This window comes from Lemur catta, chromosome 2, assembly GCF_020740605.2.
Source record: "Lemur catta isolate mLemCat1 chromosome 2, mLemCat1.pri, whole genome shotgun sequence".
NCBI classification, from domain to species: Eukaryota; Metazoa; Chordata; class Mammalia; order Primates; family Lemuridae; genus Lemur; species Lemur catta.
This window is the reverse complement of record NC_059129.1, coordinates 108,467,687-108,490,844: the sequence shown is the minus strand read 5'-3', so window position 1 is coordinate 108,490,844 and position 23,158 is coordinate 108,467,687. Positions and strand designations below refer to the sequence as shown.

Sequence of the window (23,158 nt, the reverse complement as noted above, 5' to 3'; positions counted from 1 at the left end):
GGCATGAGCCCCTGTACCCGGCCCAATTCACTCTTAAAAACTGTCAACAAAACATTCCTGAAATAACCCAAGGTTGAATCTGCTGCATATTGGAAGGGCACACACAGACCTAGAATGATTAACACCAAGATATATTTTAGCATACTTGGCTTTAAAGATAAAGCAAAAAGAACTTTGGGAATCCAGACAAAAGACCAAGTCACTTATAAGAGAAAGAAAAGATTAGGATTGGGTTTCTCAATAGCAGTGTTTTACACCAGAAGCCAGTGGGGCAACATATTTAAAATACCCAAGAATAGAAAATGTGAGCCAAAGATTTTATATCGAGCCAAATTGATTTCAAGTATAAAGACTATAAATAAATAGTCATGAACATGCCAGGTCTCAGGAAATATTACGATGAGACCTTTTTGAGAACTCCAGACTCTGGAATGAACTGAAATCAATTAAAAGGATTTGTTCCGTAAAATTTGGATTCAGTCAAAAGGCCACACTCAAGGATCTGGAAGGGCACATGTGGCCCCAGTGCTGCAGGTTCCCCACCCCTGAATGCTGTTTGCTGTATGTTCTGCAATATAGACATAGTTTTCACCTCTCAAAATGGGAGAAACAAGTGTTTGGAAAGTTTATAAGCATGATGATTGCTTATAGATATTACATGGGAATAGAAAGATAACAGTTTGTTAAATGCTGGAGAAGAGTGAGGGAAGGGAGAAGATGTTACTAGCTAATTTCATGACTGCTTATAAAAGAGATAATATCTTAAATATAATCTGAAGTAGAAATTATAATGTAACAGTAATCATTAGAACAAAGATCCAGAGCTTCTAGAATACTAATAATATGTTTTTGAAACCAGCAAAGAGAATAGTGAAGACTTTATGTGTGTGCTATACACAAACATGAAAAATATAATGAAAGGTTAAAAATAAAATACCAGACAAAATTGTTCCAAGTAAATGGAAATAAAATGAAACCAGAGGTTGCAAACTTGATGCCACATAAGATAAAATTCAGGCCAAAAAAAAACCATTTAATGTGGGGGAGGAAACTGTTAAAATATTGAGCTACATTAAAATTAAGCACTCTGTTCATGAAAAGACACCTTTAATAAATTGAAAAGAAGCCACAGAATGGGAGAAGGTATTTGTAACTTATGCCCAATAAAGGAGTTCATACTTTGTGTGTGTGTGTGTGTATGCGTCTATCTGTATGTACGTGTGTGTAGACAGAACTCTTACAAACCAATAAGAAAATTATGGACAATCCTGTAGAAAAATAGGCAAGAGATTTTAATAGGCACTTCACCAAAGAAATTATTCAGATGGTCTGTAAACAAAAGGAGAAAGTGGTCAATCTTATTCGCAATGAGGAAGGTTTAAGTAAAACTACAATGAAATGCTACTACATCCTTACCAGAGTGGCTAACATTTAAAAGACTGACAGTGCCAAGTGAAGGCTAGGATGTGAAGCTATGAGTTCTTATTCATGGTGGGCATATCAGTTGCTACAATCACTTGGAAAACTTTTTGACTTTTTCTGCTGAGGTTTGACATATGCATACTCTATAACCCAGAAATTTCCCTCCTAGATATATACTCAAGAGAAATGTATTCAATATGTATCAAAAGATAGGTTCATAGCAATATCATTTTAATAGTTAAAAATTCAGAACAGCACAAATGCCCATCAAAAAATACAATGAAATTGAATGAAAAGTAGTAGATTGTGGTGTATTTAATGAATACTATATAGCAATGAAAATGAATGAAGTACAGCTACACAGAACAATATGAATGAATCTCATCAACATACTCTTGAAGCAAAAGCCAGACATAATGAATGCATACTATATGATTCCATTCATGTAACATTCAAACAGGCAAAACTGTCTATGGTGTTAGAAGTCAGTGTATTATTTTGGTGGTTACCTTTGTGGATGAAGGTGGGGGTAGTGATTGGGAGAGGTCACAAGGAGAGCTAGTATTACCCTACTTTTTTTTTTTAATCCAGGTGGTAATTAAATGGATATTTTTTTCCTGTAATTTGTGTCCTCTGGTATATTTATACATGAATAAAAAAGTTATAAAAAAGGAAATGAGAAAGCTCTATCAATAGAGAGTGATCTCCAGGAAGTGAAAAAAAGCAAGAGGCAGCACAGTGTTCATATTATGCTACATTTTAGTTTCATTTATAGCATGCTGCTACTTTTCTTCTACCCTGAGGCCATCCTGACTGGTTATTACCCAAGCCCCAGTCCTAAACACTCTGTGCTCCTGGTCCCATCCCAGGTTCCACATTGTCACTTGTTTCTTTATTTCCAATATTCTGTGGAAAATAGTTCCTGTTGATTATATAATGGTTGACACAAAACTCAGCATGTTTAAAATTTAAATTCATCTTCCTTTCTTCCCTCATTAAACTATCATCCTAATCTTACTAATCCTAATTTTCCACGAATGGCTTTACTATTCTCAGAATTATTGTTGACCTAATCTTCCACTGAACATCCACTATACTGACTACACTGTAACTCGTTATTGCTAACAATTTCTTTTCAACATTGTAAAATCCTTTATTCCCATTTACAAAGCTACCATGATAACATGTCGTTTAGAAAGCTACAGATAGTGTTTTGCTATAGTATCCTTGTCTTCACTTCTTTACCTGCATATATGTTAATAAAATGCTATTGAAAGAAAGTGCTTCAAAATTTTATAATGACTATGGTTGCATAACTCTATGAATATATTAAAACCAAATTGTACATTAAGTTTTATGGTATTGAATTATGTTTCAGTAGAAGTGTTATAAAAACAAAAATGTTATTGAAAGCATATAGTAATTTCCTATTAAATATCAGTTTTGGTCTATCATCCAAAGCTATTCATTATATCCAGCCTCACCTATCCTATCCAGTTTTATCCAGTCTGGCAGCGTATTATCCCTCTAGGTAATCTAATCTCCTCAGTAATAACATTTTCATATTCTAATAAGTGTTTTTATATGTAAGATTAATAATCTTATGAGAATAATCAAAGTCATGGATATTACCCCTATTTTAAAATTGAGGAAACTTGAATGGAGACAGAATGTTTTATCCAGAGTCGCAGGACTAGTATTAGAATTCATTTCAACTTAATAGATATTTACTGAGCATCTTTTATGTACTAGGCACTGATTGGTGCAGTTGGGTCATAGAGATACAATCTAATCCTCTGATCCCTATCTATAATCAGAGAATTTACCAAAGATGTGTCTAGTCTCTACATTACTCTTTGGATGTGGTGTATTTATTTAATGAATACCATACTAGTCTTCCCATCTCTAGATGTTGTTACTGCTTCTGTTTGTCCGTGTTTTCCTTTTCCTTCACATCCCTTCTAAGCTTACTTTCATTATGACTCTTTTCTTCACTTCCCTTCTTTAAGCCTTCCTTTCCTTTGAATTCCTCAGGACTGGGCCAATTCTATGTGGATCTATAACTTGCCACATTTTTTTGTGTTGGTTCACATGCATATTTATGATCATAGTTCGTATGAAAGCTTGTCAAAGGCATACCTGAATTATGATTTATAACTTTTAAAGTATTATCTACGGTTTTGTTTTTTGTTTTTGTTTTGTTTTTTGTTTGTTTGTTTTCATTGTGCTGGCATAGTTCTAGACCCTTAGATGCTTGGTAAAATCATGTTGAGTTGAATAGGAAACAAAAGCATTGTCTTGGTCTTCAATCCGCTGGCTAGTTGGGAAAACCAAAAACACAAGAGACAGATACACCCTATGCACAATACATCAATTGTGCAAAAGTAAGAAACTTCAACCTAAATGGCTAAGTGATCTTGATGAGTTGTTCTGCGACACCATAACTGAAAACTTACAGTCAACTCTGATCTTTAGGCTTACTGTGGTCTTAGAAGGTGATACCTTACTACTTAAAAATAACTTTACTAGATAGTGATGAGGCTGATTTAGGCGAGTATCCTCTGGGTTGAAAACAGAACACCACTCATTTATTGGCCTTTCCTCTGATATACTATTATTAATGTTAGTGGTCTATCATAGCAGGCTGGTGAGCCATTCCATACTTGTGTATTTTCATAAGCTTTGAAGATAAAGATGAAACAGTGAAAAGGCTTCTTAAAGTAAGCAAAGTAAAATGGAAGTAGCATTCTGTATTTTTTTTTTTTTGAGACAGAGTCTTGTTCTATTTCCCTGAGTAGAGTGCAGCCACGTCATCGTAGCTCACTGCAACCTCAAACTCCTGGGCTTAAGCAATCCTCTTGCCTCAGCCTCCCAAGTAGCTGGAACTGTAGGTACAAACCACCACGCCCAGCTAATTTTTCTATTTTTAGTAGAGTTGTGGTCTTGCTCTTGCTCACGCTGGTCTTGAATCCTGAGCTCAAGCAGTCCTCCCGCCTCGGCCTCACAGAGTGCTAGGATTACAGGAGTGAGCCACCGCGCTCGGCTGCATTCTGTATTGTTAGAAGATATTGCTTATAGAGGAGCTCTCTTGCCACTGAAATATTCATATCTCACTTATGCTATTGATTTTATGTCAGTTTAGATAGATGTCATATCTCAGTCAGATAATATTCTTCTAGTGTTCACGTATCCATTTCAAAGATAGTCTCTACCAGCCTGAACAAGAGCAAGACCCCGTCTCTATTAAAAATAGAAAAAAATTAGCCCTTATGGTGGCGTGCACTTATAGTCCCAGCTACAAACTGAGGCAGGAGGCTCACTGGAGCCTAGGAGTTTGAGATTGCGGTGAGCTATGATCACGCCACGGCACTCTAGCCTGGGCGGCAGAGTAAGACTCTTTCTCCAAAAAAAAAAAAAAAAAAAGATAGTCTCAGTGTTGTCATTCTGGAGTAATAATTATTAGAGCCAAAATAAAGAAAATTAAGCATACTTAATGTTTTTTATTGTTGTTTTTTAAGGCACAATTGGTGGATCTGAAATCTGAACTGACGGAAACCCAAGCAGAGAAAGTTGTATTGGAGAAAGAAGTACATGATCAGCTTTTACAGTTGCACTCTATTCAGCTTCAGCTTCATGCTAAAACTGGTCAAAGTGTTGACTCTGGTACCATTAAGGCAAAACTGGTAAGTACTTTAGAGGTTCACATGTACTTACATATATTTTTATAGAGGATGTGGAGAACAATTTTTCATGAAGTTTTTTAATTATAAAATGTAATGTGTGCTCATTGTGGGAAATTTAGAAAATACAAGAAATACAAAGTTTATGATTGTTATGATCATTCATGATCCCATCACCTAGAGATAATCAATGATAATATCGATAACCAACTGACAGAATAGAATTTTCCCCATTTAAAAATATACGAATAGGTATATTTATAAGACATTTGTGATTATAACATATTAATAATTTTTTGTGCTACTGTATCAGTTAAGTTTAAATTCAGCTGCATATAACAGAATCCCAAGTAACATTGGGTTTATTCTTGAATAATAGTTATTTTTCTCTTGAAAGAATCCAGAGACAGGCTATCCAGAGCTGCTACGGCAGCTCCACAGGTATCAGGGATTCAGGTTCCTTCTAGCATTATTCTCTACCATTTTTAGCTCTTGATTTTTATCCTTGGAATTTCATGTCTACGTTCCAGGCAGGAAGAAGGACAAATCTGAGGGAAGAGCAAAAAGATGCTTCTCAGCTGCGTTAGCCTTCTTGAAAGGACTTTTTATGAAATCCTCATCATGACTTTCTGCCACCATCTCATTGGTTGTCCCTAGCTGCATGTCAGTCTCTCAGTTGGTCACATGGCCACCTCCAGTAAAATTGAAGTTCTGTTAATCAGGAAGAAGTAGCAAATAGAATTGGGTGCCAAGCAGTAGCACATTTTTTCTTTTGTTCTTAATAAACATCTTTCATACTATTATATACTTTGTAAAATGTCTGCATATTGTGTTATTGTATGAGTTTACCATAGTTAACTCTTACCCTCGTAATCAACCTGTAGGTTGTTGCAATAGAAAAAAATCTTTTTAAAGTCTCATTTTAATTTAACTTCATATGTTTTGAGTGTGTACTATGTCAGACATTTTGTTAACTATCTAGGGACACAGTAATAAATAAGACAAATACAGCTTGGCATAGGCAGGACATGAAATGATGTTGATGATGTGATGAGAGTAATACATTTTTAAGTTTTACTTGTATTCATTTAATTTTATTTGGTTAATTTGTTTCTAATACTGATAATGCTACAATTTACTTAAATAAATATTTATGTTTTTCTAAAGTCCTCTTAAGTTCTGAAATTCTATGAATCTAAGTTAGTAGTGTTTTACTTAACTGAAACAAAAGTCAGATCATAACTGCTTCTTTGAGCTATTTGATATTAACATCAAGAAAGTCTACATTTTCACTAGAGAAGAATTTACCTGAAATTTTAACATTAGATTTAAGACGGTGCACTATAGTAAAAAGAACCACTTGTGTTGACTAATTTTAATAAAAAATTTTAATTTAATACTATACAGTTACTATTGTTTATAGGTTTGCAAATATATTTGTTGTAGTGTTCTAGTGAACCTTACCCAAATGATATTCAACATGTGAGAATTTTCCTTGTAATAATTATACCACTATATAAATTCATTTATTTGATATTTTTCTAATTATAAAACTTTTTTCTTATATCTGAAGTCTGTCCCCTCTGTGGAGGAGCTGGTAAGTATGTTGTTTCTGTTTTGCTTTAATATGTCACGCTGAAGTGTTCTTGGTGTTTTATTTGCATATTATATGTTGTCATTCTTTGTATTTGAAAATGGTGTTAATGATGGCGATTTTTTAATGCTCAAATATTTGAAAAGATCAGTGGCTGGCCCATTACCCTTTTCTCACTGCATGTTATTAAACATTTTTCTTGTGTTTGTAATTTCTAGCCATTATTTGCAGAGCCTATGAATTTTTGACAACTTCTGAGCCTATTGTACATTGCTTAAACAAATACTTCAAAGGAGCAATTGGTTTTCCCGCTTAAGGGTATTGAAGATATAGCAAGCAGGCCTAATTTTTAACCCCTTAAGTATCTATTTGAAATTATTCCCAGAAAAAGAATTTGCATGTTGATTTCTTCTTCATCCACAGTATGTGCTTCAACTTTTCAACAGTCTTAAGAATAATTGTGTGGCCTTTGAAACAACCTAATTTCGAAATGCTTTACCAGAAGTTATTTTAGAAAATAACAACATAAAAATTCTTAATATTTTTTCACTGCCCCAACCTAATCAGGTTTGGAATTGTCTTACGGCTTTACTTCTTTTGAAAATACACTCTTTGGGTATCTAAATAAAAAATGAACCTCTTGGTTGTTACCTAATAACAAACAGGTTAACTAAGAAACAAAACATATTTTTTTCCTTAAATCTAGAGATGATTAACTTCAGTTCTCTAAATTCTATTATTATGTACATCTGTTAATTTCAGACCTGAGAGTTTATCAGATTCATTAGGGGTTTGAATCATTAAAACATCTCTAAGTAGTAGCTTTTAATATGTTTCTTGGATTTCATTAATATAGTATAAATAGCTCATTAAAGTAATTGAAAATAGATAATCTTCAACATAAAGTTTATTTAGCCTGTAAATCAAAGAAATCTTGGTCTTCCAGGAACACTTTGCCAGAAACTGCATCAACCTCAATAAATGTCGTTAAAAAACATTTTTGTGGCTGGGCACGGTAGCTCACACCTGTAATCCTAGCACTCCTGAGAGGCCAAGGCGGGAGGATTGCTTGAAGTCAGGAGTTTGAGACCACAGCCTGAGCAAGAGTGAGACCCTGTCTCTACTAAAAATAGAAAAAATTAGCTGGGCACGGTGGTGGGGGCCTGTAGTCCCAACTACTTGAGTGGCTGAAGCAAAAGGATAAGCTTGAGCCCAGGAATTTGAAGTTACAGTAAGCTACAATCACGCCACTGCACTCTACCTGGGCAACAGAGTGAGACTCTGTCTCAGAAACAAAATTTTGTGTTATCCAAACTGTGGTGTCTTTTCTTTTTTTTTTTTTGAGACAGAGTCTCACTCTGTTGCCCGGGCTAGAGTGCCATGGCATCAGCCTAGCTCACAGCAACCTCAAACTCCTGGGCTCAAGCAATCCTACTGCCTCAGCCTCCCAAATAGCTGAGGCAACAGGTATGCACCACCATGCCCAGCTAATTTTTTATATATATATATATATTTTAGCTGTCCAAATTATTTCTTTCTATTTTTAGTAGAGATGGGGTCTCGCTCTTGCTCACGCTGGTCTCGAACTCCTGACCTCGAGCGATCCTCCCGCCTCAGCCTCCCAGAGTGCTAGGATTATAGGCGTGAGCCACCACGTCCAGCCTGTGGTTTCTTTTTGGAATTGATATCTGCCCTTTTAGGAAATAGATTATGAAATAAATCAAGATTTTAATAATTCCGAAGTTTTTATAAAAGAAGGATTCTAGGTTATTTGTTTTTTAAATCCTTTAAAAACTATATCTAGAAATTCTGTTCTATTGGTTATATTTTTTTACAGAAGTTGAAAAGGCCTGCTAATCTTAGTTCTGTTTGTCACATACATAACAAATATTTTTAATCAAATAAATAATAAATATATCTAGCATTTAGTGCTTGTCATCAGTTGTAGCTTTTGTGTGTGTGTATGTGTGTGTATATACATATATATACATATTCAGTAACAGTAGACCAAAGCAGTTAAATTAGTACAAAATATATATTCCATGAATTGCTAAAAGTTTGCTAAAATTTGTTTCTTAATTTCTCAGTATCCAGAATAAAAAGGAAAATAATTACTTAATCAGTGCCCATATGATAGAAACAATGCCATTTTCCATTTTCTCAAGAGAAACTATTTTTCCTGGTGCTAAGGTAGATTTTTATTTAAGTCCTCATAAAGGGGACATGGTGGTATAGTAAGTGAATAATTTCTTCCACATCTTACGAACAAATATAACCAATTTTCATAGAATTTATAGATTCTTTAAATCAGTAAGTCAGTAAAAGCAGTTCTGCTCAGGATAAATGCAAGTTGCAGTGTTTGGATGGTTTTCTTTATCCAGAAATAACACTTAAAATAGCTAATGGGTCCCTTATTCAACTCTCAGAAGGATTTTATTTGGCCACACAGTTTGTGTGTTTATCTGATTTTGAATTTGCCTGCCTTTGGGCAGGATTTTGTACCTTTCATTTTGTATTCAACTTTGTCTCATACCTGCCTATCTGTTGTGTGCTTGGATCCTGAGGGGATTTATATTTTTATAGCTTAAGCTATAGGAACAGACTGTATACTTTTAAGGTAAATTGAACATTATTTCTCACATATCAACATGTGATAAAAATTTGATGGTGAGGATCTTGAGGTCATAGTCCCTAGCTGACATCTTTAGATCTGTCTGTCAAGTACAGCATAGGATGGCATTCTTTTATGAGAACTAAAAATGAATGGCCATCCTACTTCTTAGGAGGCAAGAGAGGCTAGTGTTTTCCTCAGAAAACAGTTCCACATCCATTTTTAACATACAGACAAATAGATGAGCTGGGTCCCAAAGTTTAGTGATAATCTACACCATAGATATGCTTATCTATAGAAAATTTTTAATGTGTAAGTGTTTAATGGAGTTGTTACCAACAGTTCTCCATGACTATAAAATGTTTTTTAAAAAATTAAAATGTTTCTTTTCATTTAAGCATTGTAAGTTTCTTGTAGGTCTCCAAGATAAATTAGCTATAAAATATATCTCTGTATAACTGAATGATATCAACTTGCTTTATAGAATTGTTGCATTAATTAAATATTTGGGAACAATCACCAGAATGATTATTTTTATATTAGTCTAGTTTCTTAAGTCATTTTTAGAAAGTAAATAGCTGATTCAACTATCCGTTGAAGCCACTCCTCCAGTACATGATAACGTGAGCTTAGAAAAGACTACTTCTCTTACTATCCTCAATATTAGAGTGCCCCACAGCATGCAGTTATCCAGAAGTGGTTTCAAGATGTCATAGAACTAGTGAAAAAGAACTAGATCCAAACCTTGTGTTTCATTTTATAGAAACGAAGTGGCAATTTTTATGTGCTTTCATCGAGGGTATTATAGACCATGTGTTTTTGTGTATTTAAAGGAACATGGTCTACTGCTAAAGAATCTTAAAAGTATTTTCATTAAATTATGTTTTTTTAAAAAATCACAATAGGAAAGAGAGCTTGAAGCAAACAAAAAAGAAAAAATGAAAGAAGCTCAGCTTGAAGCTGAAGTGAAATTGTTGAGAAAAGAGAACGAGGCCCTTCGTAGACATATAGCTGTTCTCCAGGCTGAAGTGTATGGGGCAAGACTGGCTGCCAAGTACTTGGATAAGGAACTGGCAGGAAGGTATGTAAAACATGGGTATGCTTGTACTTTTAGGTTACAAATTGGATAATTAATGAGGTTGACTCTTAACCTCTTGTGGTAAATGAAACATTAATCTTTATTCTCAGAATTATTTCACAGTTGTTATAGCTTGCTATTGTTAAATTAATATTGACAGCATTATATATTGCAGATTTATTTACCCATAATAAATAAGTGTAGTTTACACCACACACACAGAACACAAACACTGACAATAACTTACTGTGAGATGCTAACAACTCTGTAGAGTAGCACTTTTCAGCTTTTTGTGGACTTGATACCGTAACAGATGATGTTCACAGGTACAGCAGAACTTCCATAAGGAATTTTTTCTGTGATCTCTGAAATGCAATCTTTCTTGCCCCTCAAAAAAACATGTTGAAATCAAGTTAATGACAGTGATTTTATCAGAATAATAAACAGGTCTGCTTGCCTTGATTTTGTAAACTTTGGTGTTTATTATAAGTACTAAATCATTTTATGTTTATTCTTTTAATGTCACATTAAGAACTTACATGGAACAAAGAAAAAATTATATCATCTTGAAGTACAAATTTTCTAATAACTTTTTACTGCATTTAAAATAAGAGGCTGGGCATGGTGGCTCACATCTGTAATCCTACCACTGTGGGAGGCCGAGGCAGGAGGATTGCTTGAGGCCAGAAGTTCAAGACCAACCTGAGCAAGAGCAAGACCCTGTCTGTACAAAAAATAGAAAAATTAGCCAGGCATAGTGGCATGCGGCTGTAGTCCCGGCTATTCAAGAGGCTGAGGCAGAAGGATCACTTGAGCCCACGAGTTTGAGGTTGCAGAGAGCTATGAGGACACCACTGCACTCTACCTGGGGCGACAGAGCGAGACTCTGTCTCAAAAATAAATAAATAAATAAATGAAATGAAATGAAATAATCATTTTGTAAAAAGAAACTGTCATTTAAAAGACATGTTTTTATACATTTAATCTTATCCAAAAGCTAATCTTTAATAGTATCTGAGTTTGATTAGTTACTTGGATTATATCAAGACATATAACACATTAATTCATATTAACTCATAATTTTTTTTCATATTTATCTACGGTTTTACATGTATTCGAATTAAGTATATGACTAAAGGAGTTCTCCTTCATCCCTCTTTTGAAATTTTTTAAAACTGGTTTTCCCTTGAATATACCTGTCTTTTCAGAGTTTTCTTATCTATTTCTTTATTTATATGTTATTTCAACATATTAAGGGGGTACAAATGTATTTGTTACATGGCTTGAGTCGCAGCTATAAATGTGCCCATCACCCAAATAGTGTTCATTGTACCCATTAGGTGGGTTTTTGACCCTCCCCTCTCCCCACTCCCCTGCATGATATCCAATGACTTTTACTTCCCTTTGTACACTTGTACCCATCAGTTAGTTCCAGTTTATTAGGAAACACATGTTATGTTTGTTTTTCTATTCTTGAGACACTTCACTTAAGATAGTGGTCTCGAAGGTTTGGGTTCTGCCGACTACGTCAGAGATTTTAAAAAATTTTAAAAAATAAAAAAAATAAAAAGATAGTGGTCTCCAGTACCTTCTAAATTGCTGCAGAAGGCATTAATTCATCCTTTTTGTGGCTGAGTAGTACTCCATGGTATACATATATCACATTTTGTTAATGAACTCATGAATTGGTGGGCACTTGGGTTGATTCTACATCATAGCAATTGTGAGTTGTGCTGCAGTAAACATTCGAGTACAGGTATGTTTTTGATAAAATGACTTCCCTTGGGTCAATACCCAGTAGTGGGATTGCTGGATCCAGTGGTAGGTTGGGGGATTGCTCTGCCCAGGGTCTCCCATAGAGGTGAGAGTGGCAGCTGGGTGAGGCTGTCTAGGCAGTGGTCATGGGTTCCCGGGCTGTGGGTATTTGTTCTAACCAGGTCCCATGTATTGGAGGCTGGGGTGTTCCTGGTGGGGCACTGGGCCTTGGAGCAGTTCCGCCATCCCTGTGGCAATGGTGGAGGCTCATGGGTAGGGTCTTGTGGTACAGGTACAGCGCTGGAATCTCAGCAGTATCTCAGGCCTGCTGGAAGCTCTGGAGCCACAGGGGCAGAGCCTTGGGCTCCAGCGTGAGGACCTCAGAGCCGGGACAGGGGAGGAGTCAGAAGCAGGGCTTCTGAGCAGGGCCTCAGAGGCAGGAGCAGGACCCTGCCAGCAGCCGGCAGCAGCCTGTTCAGACATGGAGGGCTGAGTCAGGGTTAAGCAGGTGGCAGCCTATTCCACAGGCTGGGGGACCTAGCAGATGCCAGGTCACACAGGCCAGAGTTGGTTCCAGCAGCCCAGGGACCGTGGCTGTTCTCCCCACCCCGCCCCCCAGGACCCGACAAAGCAGTTGCCTAGACAGAGCCTACAGCGCCCCACTCAGCTCCCGTGCTCATATCCCCCATCGCACTGTGGGGGAGGGCGCCTGGCCTGCAGTAACAGGGTACGGCTCAGAGGAGCCTCTGCTTAGTCTGCTTCCTCCTCAGCCCGTGGGCGCTATGTGAAGCCACAAAGCTGAGTCTTGTGCTGACCTGGCGCCATGCGTCCGAGTGCACAGGATGGCTTCAGTCTTGTCAAATGTATCTCCCTGTCACCTTCTCCTTCACTCCAAGTGTCCCTCGTTGCTTCTCTGATTTCACAGTGTCCCTTGGGAGAAGAGTTCATAGGTAGGCATCTGCCTGCAGTTTACCATTGTCTCTTGTCGGCCATCTTGCCTCCCCCTCTGATCCCATATCTTTTTAAATATGAGAGACATCAGGAAGTTCCTGAGTATTGATTTTATTACTAACTTGATATTTATGCAAAAGCTACTTATGTTCTGTAATTCTGCTAAATTCTCTCCGTAGTAAGCATAATGAAAAACCAACTAACTGAACTCTTTTCCTAATATGAAGGGTCCAACAAATACAGTTACTAGGACGAGATATGAAGGGACCTGCTCATGATAAGCTTTGGAACCAGTTAGAAGCTGAAATACATTTGCATCGTCACAAAACTGTGATCAGAGCCTGCAGAGGACGCAATGACTTGAAACGACCAATGCAAGCACCGCCAGGCCATGTATGTTTGCCTCGTCACTGCTTACTCAATCTCCTTCTCCTTTCTTTAATCACAAGTTTTTTCCATTCTTTCTTTTATTCTAGTGGTATTTGAAACCTTTAGTTAAAAAATGAAAATGAGATTCAACTTATGCAAAATAGATACATATTTTTAAAGTTTCATTAACTCTTCACAGATTAACTAATGCCCTGAGAATGATATTTCTGCAGACAATAAAGCATTGCTACCAAATACATATTGCTAGTACTTTGGATCATATTTCACAGTTTTCTTGAATCATGATTGGGCATGCTTAAATTTGTTTTAAGCTTAACTGACAGTGTATAATCATACTGATAATTTGGCAAATAGTTTGGGGTAGCTATTTAAGGGAACTTTTGGTAACTAAATGACAGTGTATGGTCATATTGATAATTTGGCAAATATTAATAGTTTGGCGTAGTTATTTAAGGGAATTTTTGGTAACTAAATCCAAATGTAGATTCTGAACTAACATGTACACCTGTTTGGTCTTGGATTCAGATGGAATTTGAGATCTGTGTCCAGTTGTCTGTTTCTATAACCACCATTGTATTGGAGCTTTCTCTTCTATCTGGATAACTCTTTATTAAATTTTATTACAACAGCTGCTTGATAATACAGACCTTAATATATGAAAGCATGTCTCTCACCCGGTGGATCACATGTTTTAGTACCAGATAAGATATGGCCTTAAATAGTAAAACAATTTGTTGCCTCTGCAAAGATCACTGTCAGAACTGATACGTGTATAGAGTTGGTGGAAGAGGAGTGGGGGTTGCAATAAGCACATGTGCTATTGTCTTCTCCAGGACTGGTGGTTCCATGAACTTCTAGGTCCAGTAGATTTGGGAAATGGAGAGGTCAGGAAGAAGACAAAGTAGTTTGTATCAGGTGTGTCTAAGTGATAAAAGCATGCTTGTGAAAGTAGTGAAACATGAGGCTAGAGTTTTTTATAATGGCTGGATGACAAAAGTTATTTCTTACTAAATAAAGGAGTTTTAACTTTAACCTGGTAATCTTGGGACTTTTAAATAAAATAGCAGACTTAATAAGATTTACATTTTTTGACAGTTACTTTGGCATAGTGAAGAGGATATATTGGAAGAGGGCCAAATTGGAGTCGAGATGTGTTAGAAAGATACTGTGGTCATATAAGGAGAGAGTGATAAGGAAGGGGAAGTGGCATTTGAAAGGAATAAAGGTTTGAGAGAATTAGAAGCAGGAGGACCTTTGGTGACTGGATGCTTTCAAGTAGGTGAAAAGGAAGAATCTAGGTTTTTGATTTGAGCAGCTGAGTGATCTGGTGTCACTGGTAAAGGAAATAAAGGAAAAGGAAGGTTTTGGGGAAAAGATGATGAGATCAGATTTAGACGTGTAGTGTGAGGTACCAACAGAACATTCAAGATACATCTAGTTGGATATGTGACTCTGGAATTCAGAAGAGAATACTGAGTTGAAAAAATATTAGGGAAATCATCCATCTATTATAATTGAAACCATGGAATTGATTAAGTCACCCAGAGAAAGAATATATAAAGTAGAAAGGAATAGGGGGCCAAGGATAGAAGATTACGGAGCGAGGGAAGGAAAAGGATCACCAAAGGAAGGAGCCCGAATGGAGCTGTCAGATACAGGCCACCTAGGAGAGTAGTGTAATAGAAACCAAGGGTAAGAGTGAGTTTCAAGAAGGGGGTAGTGAATAGTATTAATGTTCAAGTAGGATAGTGACTAAAAAGTGTTAATTGGATATAGCAATATTGGTTACCAGTGACCACAGAGAAGAAAATTCTATTTATACAGCTAGAGGCAAAAACCGTTATTATAGGGATCAGAGAACTGGGTGTGGGTGGCAAGGAAGTAGATATGGTGAGGATGAACTTTGTGTGGCAGATAAGAAAAAGGGAAGGAGAGGATAATTGCTAAAGAAGGATTTGAAGGGTTTTTTGCTTTGTTTTGTTTGCAACATAGTCAGTATTTTAAAGCTGGAAGAGGCTTGAATGTTTATCTACTGAAGAGGAAAGGAGTTTAGCAGAGAGAGAAAGAGTAAAGATATCAGAGAAAGAACTATTAATGGAGTAAGGTCCTTTATTTAAGAGGTAGACTCCAGGGCACTAAGGAATGAAAAAATAATTAATGGTCCAACTGGAATTTTGTTTTTCAACTCTTCAACTCAGTTAAAATTGATATAAATCTTTAAGATATTTTCCAGTGAAAATAGTTATCCACTTTTATTTCTTGAAGATATTTGTTCATCTATTAATTCCTGGCAGTAGTTTCTTTGGTAATTCCTACAATTTAAAAAGAGATATATCAATATTAAAAAAATCATTGGCAAAGGGGTAAGAAAATCATCTATAAATTTCACCATGTTAACAGAATAACTCTTCATTTTTCCATTTTATCTATCAGTTACTTTCTTAACACTATATTGTGTATCCTTTCCAGGAAATTAATAAAGATTTCTAAAAGCAAGTTATATAGCATGTGTATAATCTATTTGGTATGCTATTTAAGTGATACTAATTTTTCTTCTTTTTTCCCCCATTAAGGATCAAGACTCCTTAAAGAAAAGCCAAGGGGTTGGTCCAATTAGGAAAGTTCTCCTCCTTAAGGAAGATCACGAAGGCCTTGGCATTTCAATTACAGTAAGAAGTAGTGTTTCCAGTCTCCTTTTCTGCAGTTTCTAGTATAATCATGCTCCTTTGTTGGACATCATTGGGGAACAGAGTATTCTGGATATATTTTTTTGTAATAACTAAATTTATCCCCATGAACAACAACATTTTTGTGTAACCATTTTTTTTTTAATCTTCCTAACAACTCTTAGTGTACCTTTAGTAAATATAGCTTAACATTTTCATTATGACTCACTTCATAGTTCTATACCATATACTGTGATGTCTCCGGGAGCCTTTGGGAATAGATATGGCTGTTTTTTTCTACGATAAACGGCTCTAGATTATATTGTTCTCTCTAGAATATGTGTTATCCTTCTCTTACCTCATTTCTTAGCTGTCAGATTTCACAGGCTTTTGGGTCCAACTATTATTATATATATTTTTTTAATTTGATGCCTTTAAAAATGATTGTTTTGGACAGCATTTCTGAGAGCAATCTATTATAAAGTACATATATTTGGAGTCATTTTGTTGTAGTCTCAGTGCTTTACTGAATAAGGTTGGCTTTATTTTAATTTTCATTTGGTAATACTCAGGCTCTGTGTGAGTTTATTTGATTTTTGGTATTGCTTAATGTAGAAATGTTTCTTATAATAAAGAGTTCATCTCATCTATATTTATTGAATACCTACGTTTTTTAATGTACTGCCCTGAAATAGCATAAGTTTTGGCAGGAGAAATAAGACACACACAACCCCATGATACAAGGTAGAGGGTGATAGGTATCAAATACTGTATTTCTACAATTCCACATTGCTTTTTTTCCCATATTTTATCTTCTTTGAAGTTGAAATCATCTTATAATCTTACAATTATTTTTGTGGTACATAAAATGATTGATCTTACATTTAGGTGATTTAGATTTGATAAAATATAATGGTGCTGTACAGTACTAATATGTATTTTTATTGATATTGAAGAATTTAGCCAATTTACTCTTTGATAATCATAATTTATTTATCATAACCTAAGCAGCAAATAAAATTTCACCCAGCATTTATAGAGACAGTATAGGTGCTTATCGAAAGATGTTTTTTAGATAATATTTTATCTCTAGAATCATCTGTGACTGTACTTTACAAAGAATAAACTAATATACTGCCTTTTGTTGTTGTCAGGGTGGGAAAGAACATGGTGTCCCAATCCTCATCTCTGAGATCCATCCAGGGCAACCTGCTGATAGATGCGGAGGGCTGCACGTTGGGGATGCTATTTTAGCAGTCAATGGAGTTAACCTAAGGGACACAAAGCATAAAGAAGCTGTAACCATTCTTTCCCAGCAGGTAGAGTCCCTTAATGTAATTAAAATTGGATCTATCAATTGGTTCTTTTTGAATCTATTGAATATTTTATACTTCCCTACAAAGTTTTTCAAGTAGTAAAGTGTTTATAGGAAGATACTTGTTTCTTTTGATTTAGGGCTTTTATAGATGACATTCAGTCAGATTTACTAAAATGGACCATTTTGTTTACTCTTTTCTATGCCTGCACAGCTTTGAGAAAAGTACTTAAGTTGTCTGTGCCTCTGTGTGGTAGGGATTGAAATACAGCTGTGAGGACGAAGTATGTTAATATATACGAAGTACAGAACAGAACCTGACATTTAGAAAGCAACATCATTAATGACTAAAACATGACATATATTTTATATATAAAACATAGTATGTATATTTATGTATGTTTGTATATATATGCTATATATACACTACTATATATAAAGTATTGCAGAAAAGACAATGCTAGAAGTGGATTGATTTTAGTCATGGAATATTAGAATTGAAGGGACTCTTAGAATACAGCCTGACTCTCTTATTTAAAATGAGTAAACTAAAGGTTCTTGGAGATTAAAGGATTTGCTCAAAGTTCCAGAGCAAGTAAGTTATAGAATTGGGATTCATATCCAGGAGTCATATTTGTTATCCAGTGTACTTAAAATGTGTTTGTTTTATTTTCCTTTGAGAATCGGGTTGAGGGAATTAAAGAGGTGTTGGTAGTACATTGAGATGTTTCTTGGATTATCAGTGTAGTATGCCTGTGTAAAATTGAATCTGAGAGTTGAAAATGAATTTATAGCTCATCGATTCCATTTTACATGATGCATAAATCTCCTACAATGTCATTACGTAAACAATTGCATTAAAGGGAGGACTTGCTGACTGGTGATCAAGCGTTCTGTTCCATTGTTATACAGTGCTGATTTTTAGAAGCTCTTCCTCCTATTAAGCCTGAAATCTGTGTCTCCATGACTACTACCCACAGATCTAATTCTGTCATCTAAAACTTTACTAAAGACTACATCATCAGTCTCTTTACCAAATGGTATTTTTAAAGCATTATCTGATAAGGGAGATCTAAGAATGCCACCCTAGCCTCTTAGGTTGGTGTTTTCTCAACCCAACTTGCCATTCCTCCAGTAGCACAGGATTGGGATGACTAGCAGCTGTGGTAAAGGAACTACCAATAGATAGTTATTAAGGAAACGCTAACCACATATTAAAATTCTGAGGTATAACCTTAAACTTCTGGGAAAGGGGAACACCAAAGAGAGTAACTTATTGGGTAGCAGTCAAATATGGTATACTTTCTTTTGAGCAAAAGCAGGACATAATTTTCAGAGAGCTGCAAAAACCAGACTTGTGGGTAATGATTGCAGTCTCTTTTTAAGTGATAATTATAGCTTGGAATTTTTTTAACATAAAATAATCTGTAACTTATTACTTGAATGTGCAGTTATTATTAAAGAATGACAGTACAGATATTACACATTTAGTCTAGCATAGTAGGAAGTGCAAGAACTTTGGAGTGAAATTCCTGTTTTTCCTGTATTCCTGTTTATCTTATTGGGAAAGTTAAACACTCTCTCCAGGACTCACTCAGGTTTCTCGTTCATGTAGAAGAGACTGTAATAGGGTTATTTTGAGGACCAAAGGCTGTATTTTGCACAGCAAATATAGTAATTACTATTATTACTAGACAGAATACCTTGATTAACACTAGGGTACTCAGTGAAAGTTAAAAAGGTTCAAGACCTATTCAATAAGAAACAAGAAATCATTATGCAGGGGTTTCTTTAATTAGTTTAGGAAAAGCTTGTGTGATACCCTTATGTCCAAGTTTATTTAGTATCTCATATTTAAATGGATTTGCTAAATAAATTGCTATGTGAAGTACAAAATGGCAAAATGACTTTAAACTTGACACTTGTTCCAAAATTCTATAAATTTAATAATTAAGCATCCCTTTTTATTTTAGATCTGTTAGTAAAAATGTGATCAGTAGAAAGAGCTACTGTAATGTTTAAAGGAAATTACTTGTAGAGGGGATTGATAGAGTTGCTCTGGACATGATGACTTCTCAGACCCCTTCTACCTCTTTAGATTCCAGAATTGCATTATTTGTTCTCACGAAAGGAGCAATATCTGAGGTTTCCCTACCCATAAGCCTCCCCACAAAGAGTTTGGAAATCCTTTTTTAATTACAGTTACAATAGCTTGACTTTCTCATTTTCATTTCCTATTTTAATTTAGAGAGGAGAGATCGAATTTGAAGTGGTTTATGTGGCTCCTGAAGTGGATTCTGATGATGAAAATGTAGAGTATGAAGATGAAAGTGGACATCGTTACCGTTTGTACCTTGATGAGTTAGAAGGAGGTGGTAATCCTGGTGCTAGTTGCAAAGACACAAGTGGGGAAATCAAAGCGTTACAAGGTAAAAATCACTCTAAAAATTATTACTACATTAATTATTAATATTAATAAGTTGTTTAAAATATAAAAGCCTCAGGTGTTCTTCAGTAACACTGTCTTAATGATGGGGAAACCAAAGGAATAAATAGTTTTCCCTTGCTTACAATTTTATTGTAGACCAGTAACTGCGCTAACATTTTATTTACGTATATGTTCTTCTAGAGTCATCTTGGCTTGTTAAGTATGTTACCAATTACTCAACTATAAATGATCCTTGAAAAATAACTAAAATTCAAATTTTCCAGACTCTGAAACAAAGACCACTTGCTATTTTGAGTAGATATATCATATTGTAGTCTCCCTTAATGTACATTTTTCTTTCCTAATACAATGAATTATAGGCTAAATATGAATGAGTAAACTGTTGTCTTATGATTGCTGTTAGAATCAGGTTATATTATCTTCAGGCTCTTTGCTTAGGTTCTTTTGCTATCATTTTACACATTTTAAGGAAAAATTCTAGCATTTTCTTTTATATAGAGCAGTGGTTCTCAAATTGTGATCCATGGATCTCTGAGGGTCCCTGAGATCTTTCAGGGGGGCCCATGAAGCGAAAGCTTTTTATAATAAAACTAAGATGTCATTTGTCTTTTTTTGCTGTGTTGTTATTTATACTAATGGTACAAAAGCGGTTGAGGTAAAACTTCTGGTGCCTTAGCCTGAATCAAGGCAGTGGCACCCAGCTGTACTAGTAGTCATTGTTTTCTTCCTTGCTACGCACTATCATGGTAAAAAAAAAAAAAAAAAAAAAAGCAGCAGCAGCAGCAGCATGTGCCAGTTTCGGCTAGGCCTGGTGGCTCACGTACTCCTAGCACTCTGGGAGGCCGAGGCAGGAGGATCGCTCGAGCTCAGGAGTTCAAGACCAGCCTGAGCAAGAGCGAGACCCTGTCTCTACTAAAAATAGAAAGAAATTACCCGGACAACTAAAAATATATAGAAAAATTAGCCAGGCATGGTGGCACATGCCTGTAGTCCCAGCTACTCAGGATGCTGAGGCAGAAGGATTGCTTGAGCCCAGGAGTTTGAGGTTGCTGTCTGCTAGGCTGTTGCCATGGCACTCTAGCCTGGGCAACAGAGCAAGACTCTATCTCAAAAAAAAAATACAAAAAAGAATATGCCGGTTTCACTTAAAAATATTCTTGATGAAACAGTAAAAATTGTTAATTTTATTAAATGTTGACCTTTGAGTACATGTTATTTTAATATTCTGTGTGGTGAGGTGGGAAGTATACATAAAGCATTTATTCTGCATACTGAACAAAGATACTGGTCTCAAGGAAAAGCACTTAAGTGATTAAATTACTAGCTGAACTAGTCATTTTTTTCATGGAAGACAATTTTTACTTGAAAGAGTTACTGAAAAATTATGGCTATTCAGACTGTTTGGCAGCCATTTTCTTAAAAATGAACGTAATCCATCACTTCAAGAAAGACAACTGACAATATTTATTGCCAGTGTTAAAATGTGAGCTCTCAGGTAAAAATCAGAATTTTGTAAAACATGCATCAATCACTGTGAGCTTGACTGCTTCCTAACACCTAAGAACTTTTCTAATAAGATTGATGGTGATATTAATGAATGTAGTTTTTTGATAGAAAATGAAATGTGTCAACTTTTGAAATTGCTACATAACTTAGTGATCCAAAATTTACAAATGACCAGTGCATCATGTTACAAAATTATTAATGGGTCAAAGATCCATTCAAAATGCAAGATAGGCAAATGGATTTTAATATAACAGAGTGTGAAAAGTTCATTGATAAAGTTTCAAATTCCACATTGTCAATTTTTGGTATAATATCAAAGAAGAATATTGACTGTTATTTGAAAAGGCTATTAAAATACTCCTCCCCTTCCCAACTGCGTATCTATGTGACGCTGAACTAACTTTATATACTTTTAACAGGTTGAGCAGAAGTAGATAGGAGAATCTAGCTGTGTTCTATAAAGCCACTAAGGAGATTTGTAAAATTCTAAAATTATGCTAATTTTCTGTCTCTTGCTCATTCTCTCTGTCCTTCTAAAGGATAAAATAAACATTTTACTTTTATATATTAAAACAAAAAATAAATAAAATAAAATTATTCTACTCTTCTGACTAAAATTTCTTGTTTGAAAAATAGAGTTATCTGTCATTAAACAAAAATGTTAACATTTATTGGACTTATTATTGTCATTTTTAATAAAGTAATTTTTTTTAGATTTCTCAGTTTTAAATACTAATAAATAAACATCAATAGCTACAACTGACATAAACAAAAGCTCTTGGGGAGTCCTCAACGCATATTAAGAATGTAAAGGCATCCCAAGACCAAAAAGTTGAGAGAACTCTTAGAGTAGTTTTATGATGAACTGATGACATGTTGCCTTTTTGGTAAACCTGTGTGTTATGAATTGTCTACACAATGACAACAGTAGCAATTACTGTTCTCGCCATGCATCTTGAGCAAACCTATTGTGACAGTATGGCACACTGTTGGGCTGTTCTCTGTATGGTTTCATTGTATTATACCCTTTTTTCTGTTTTCTGTCAGGATTAGAAAACGTGTCCCTTTCTTTTTTTGCACCTGAGGCTATAAAGCTTCTCTGTCACCTATATAAATTGCAGACACTTAAAATGTGACTCAACCAAAAATGTATGTTTGTATAATATATCACTGTTAACTGACTCAAATCACAAAAAACAGTATCTATGGATTATTGTTGTGTACATTTCCATACTTCATAGCTAACTAAATAGGTGATATAGCCAACACTTATTTATTTACAAGCCTATTATCTATTTTGTAGATCGACCAAAAGTAGTTTTAAATTTTAGCTAGACATCTTGCCAACAGACTAGATTTTTAGTGATCAACTACTAGTACATACCTCTGTGAACTGAAGTTAAATAAAGTGATATGAAAGCAAAAATGTGAAATAAAAATATAATTCACAATTCAGTAGATATTTGTATAAGTAGAATTGACTGAATTTTACAATTATATGTATCAATTCTAAGTTTCATAGAAAACTTAATAGGAAATTTTTTTTTTAATTTTTTTTTTTTGAGACAGAGTCTCGCTCTGTTGCCCAAAGAGGGAAAGGCACAAGTTAACAGTCTCTATTTTATATATAAATGGTTTATGTCTCTCAGATACGTTGTAGAGTAGAATGCAAAATTTTCTGGCCTTTTTTTTTTCTTTTGAAACAGTCTCTCTCTGTTGCCCTGTCTAGAGTGCCGTGGTG

At 35.3% G+C, this 23,158-nt stretch overlaps 1 protein-coding gene across 3 annotated transcripts in view; it reads left to right on the top strand.

Annotated features, from left to right (window-relative positions):
* GOPC (golgi associated PDZ and coiled-coil motif containing) overlaps positions 1-23,158 on the top strand; it is a 48,956-nt gene that overhangs the window by 20,982 nt on the left and 4,816 nt on the right. For 2 of the 3 annotated variants that reach the window (XM_045544249.1, XM_045544247.1), the window contains exons 2-8: positions 4,941-5,105; positions 6,676-6,699; positions 10,213-10,388; positions 13,319-13,484; positions 16,055-16,150; positions 17,302-17,466; positions 19,711-19,891. In XM_045544249.1, the coding sequence (XP_045400205.1) occupies positions 4,941-5,105; positions 6,676-6,699; positions 10,213-10,388; positions 13,319-13,484; positions 16,055-16,150; positions 17,302-17,466; positions 19,711-19,891 (973 nt within the window). The remainder of the gene's footprint in view (positions 1-4,940; positions 5,106-6,675; positions 6,700-10,212; positions 10,389-13,318; positions 13,485-16,054; positions 16,151-17,301; positions 17,467-19,710; positions 19,892-23,158) is intronic. The other variant, XM_045544248.1, reaches the window with a different exon arrangement.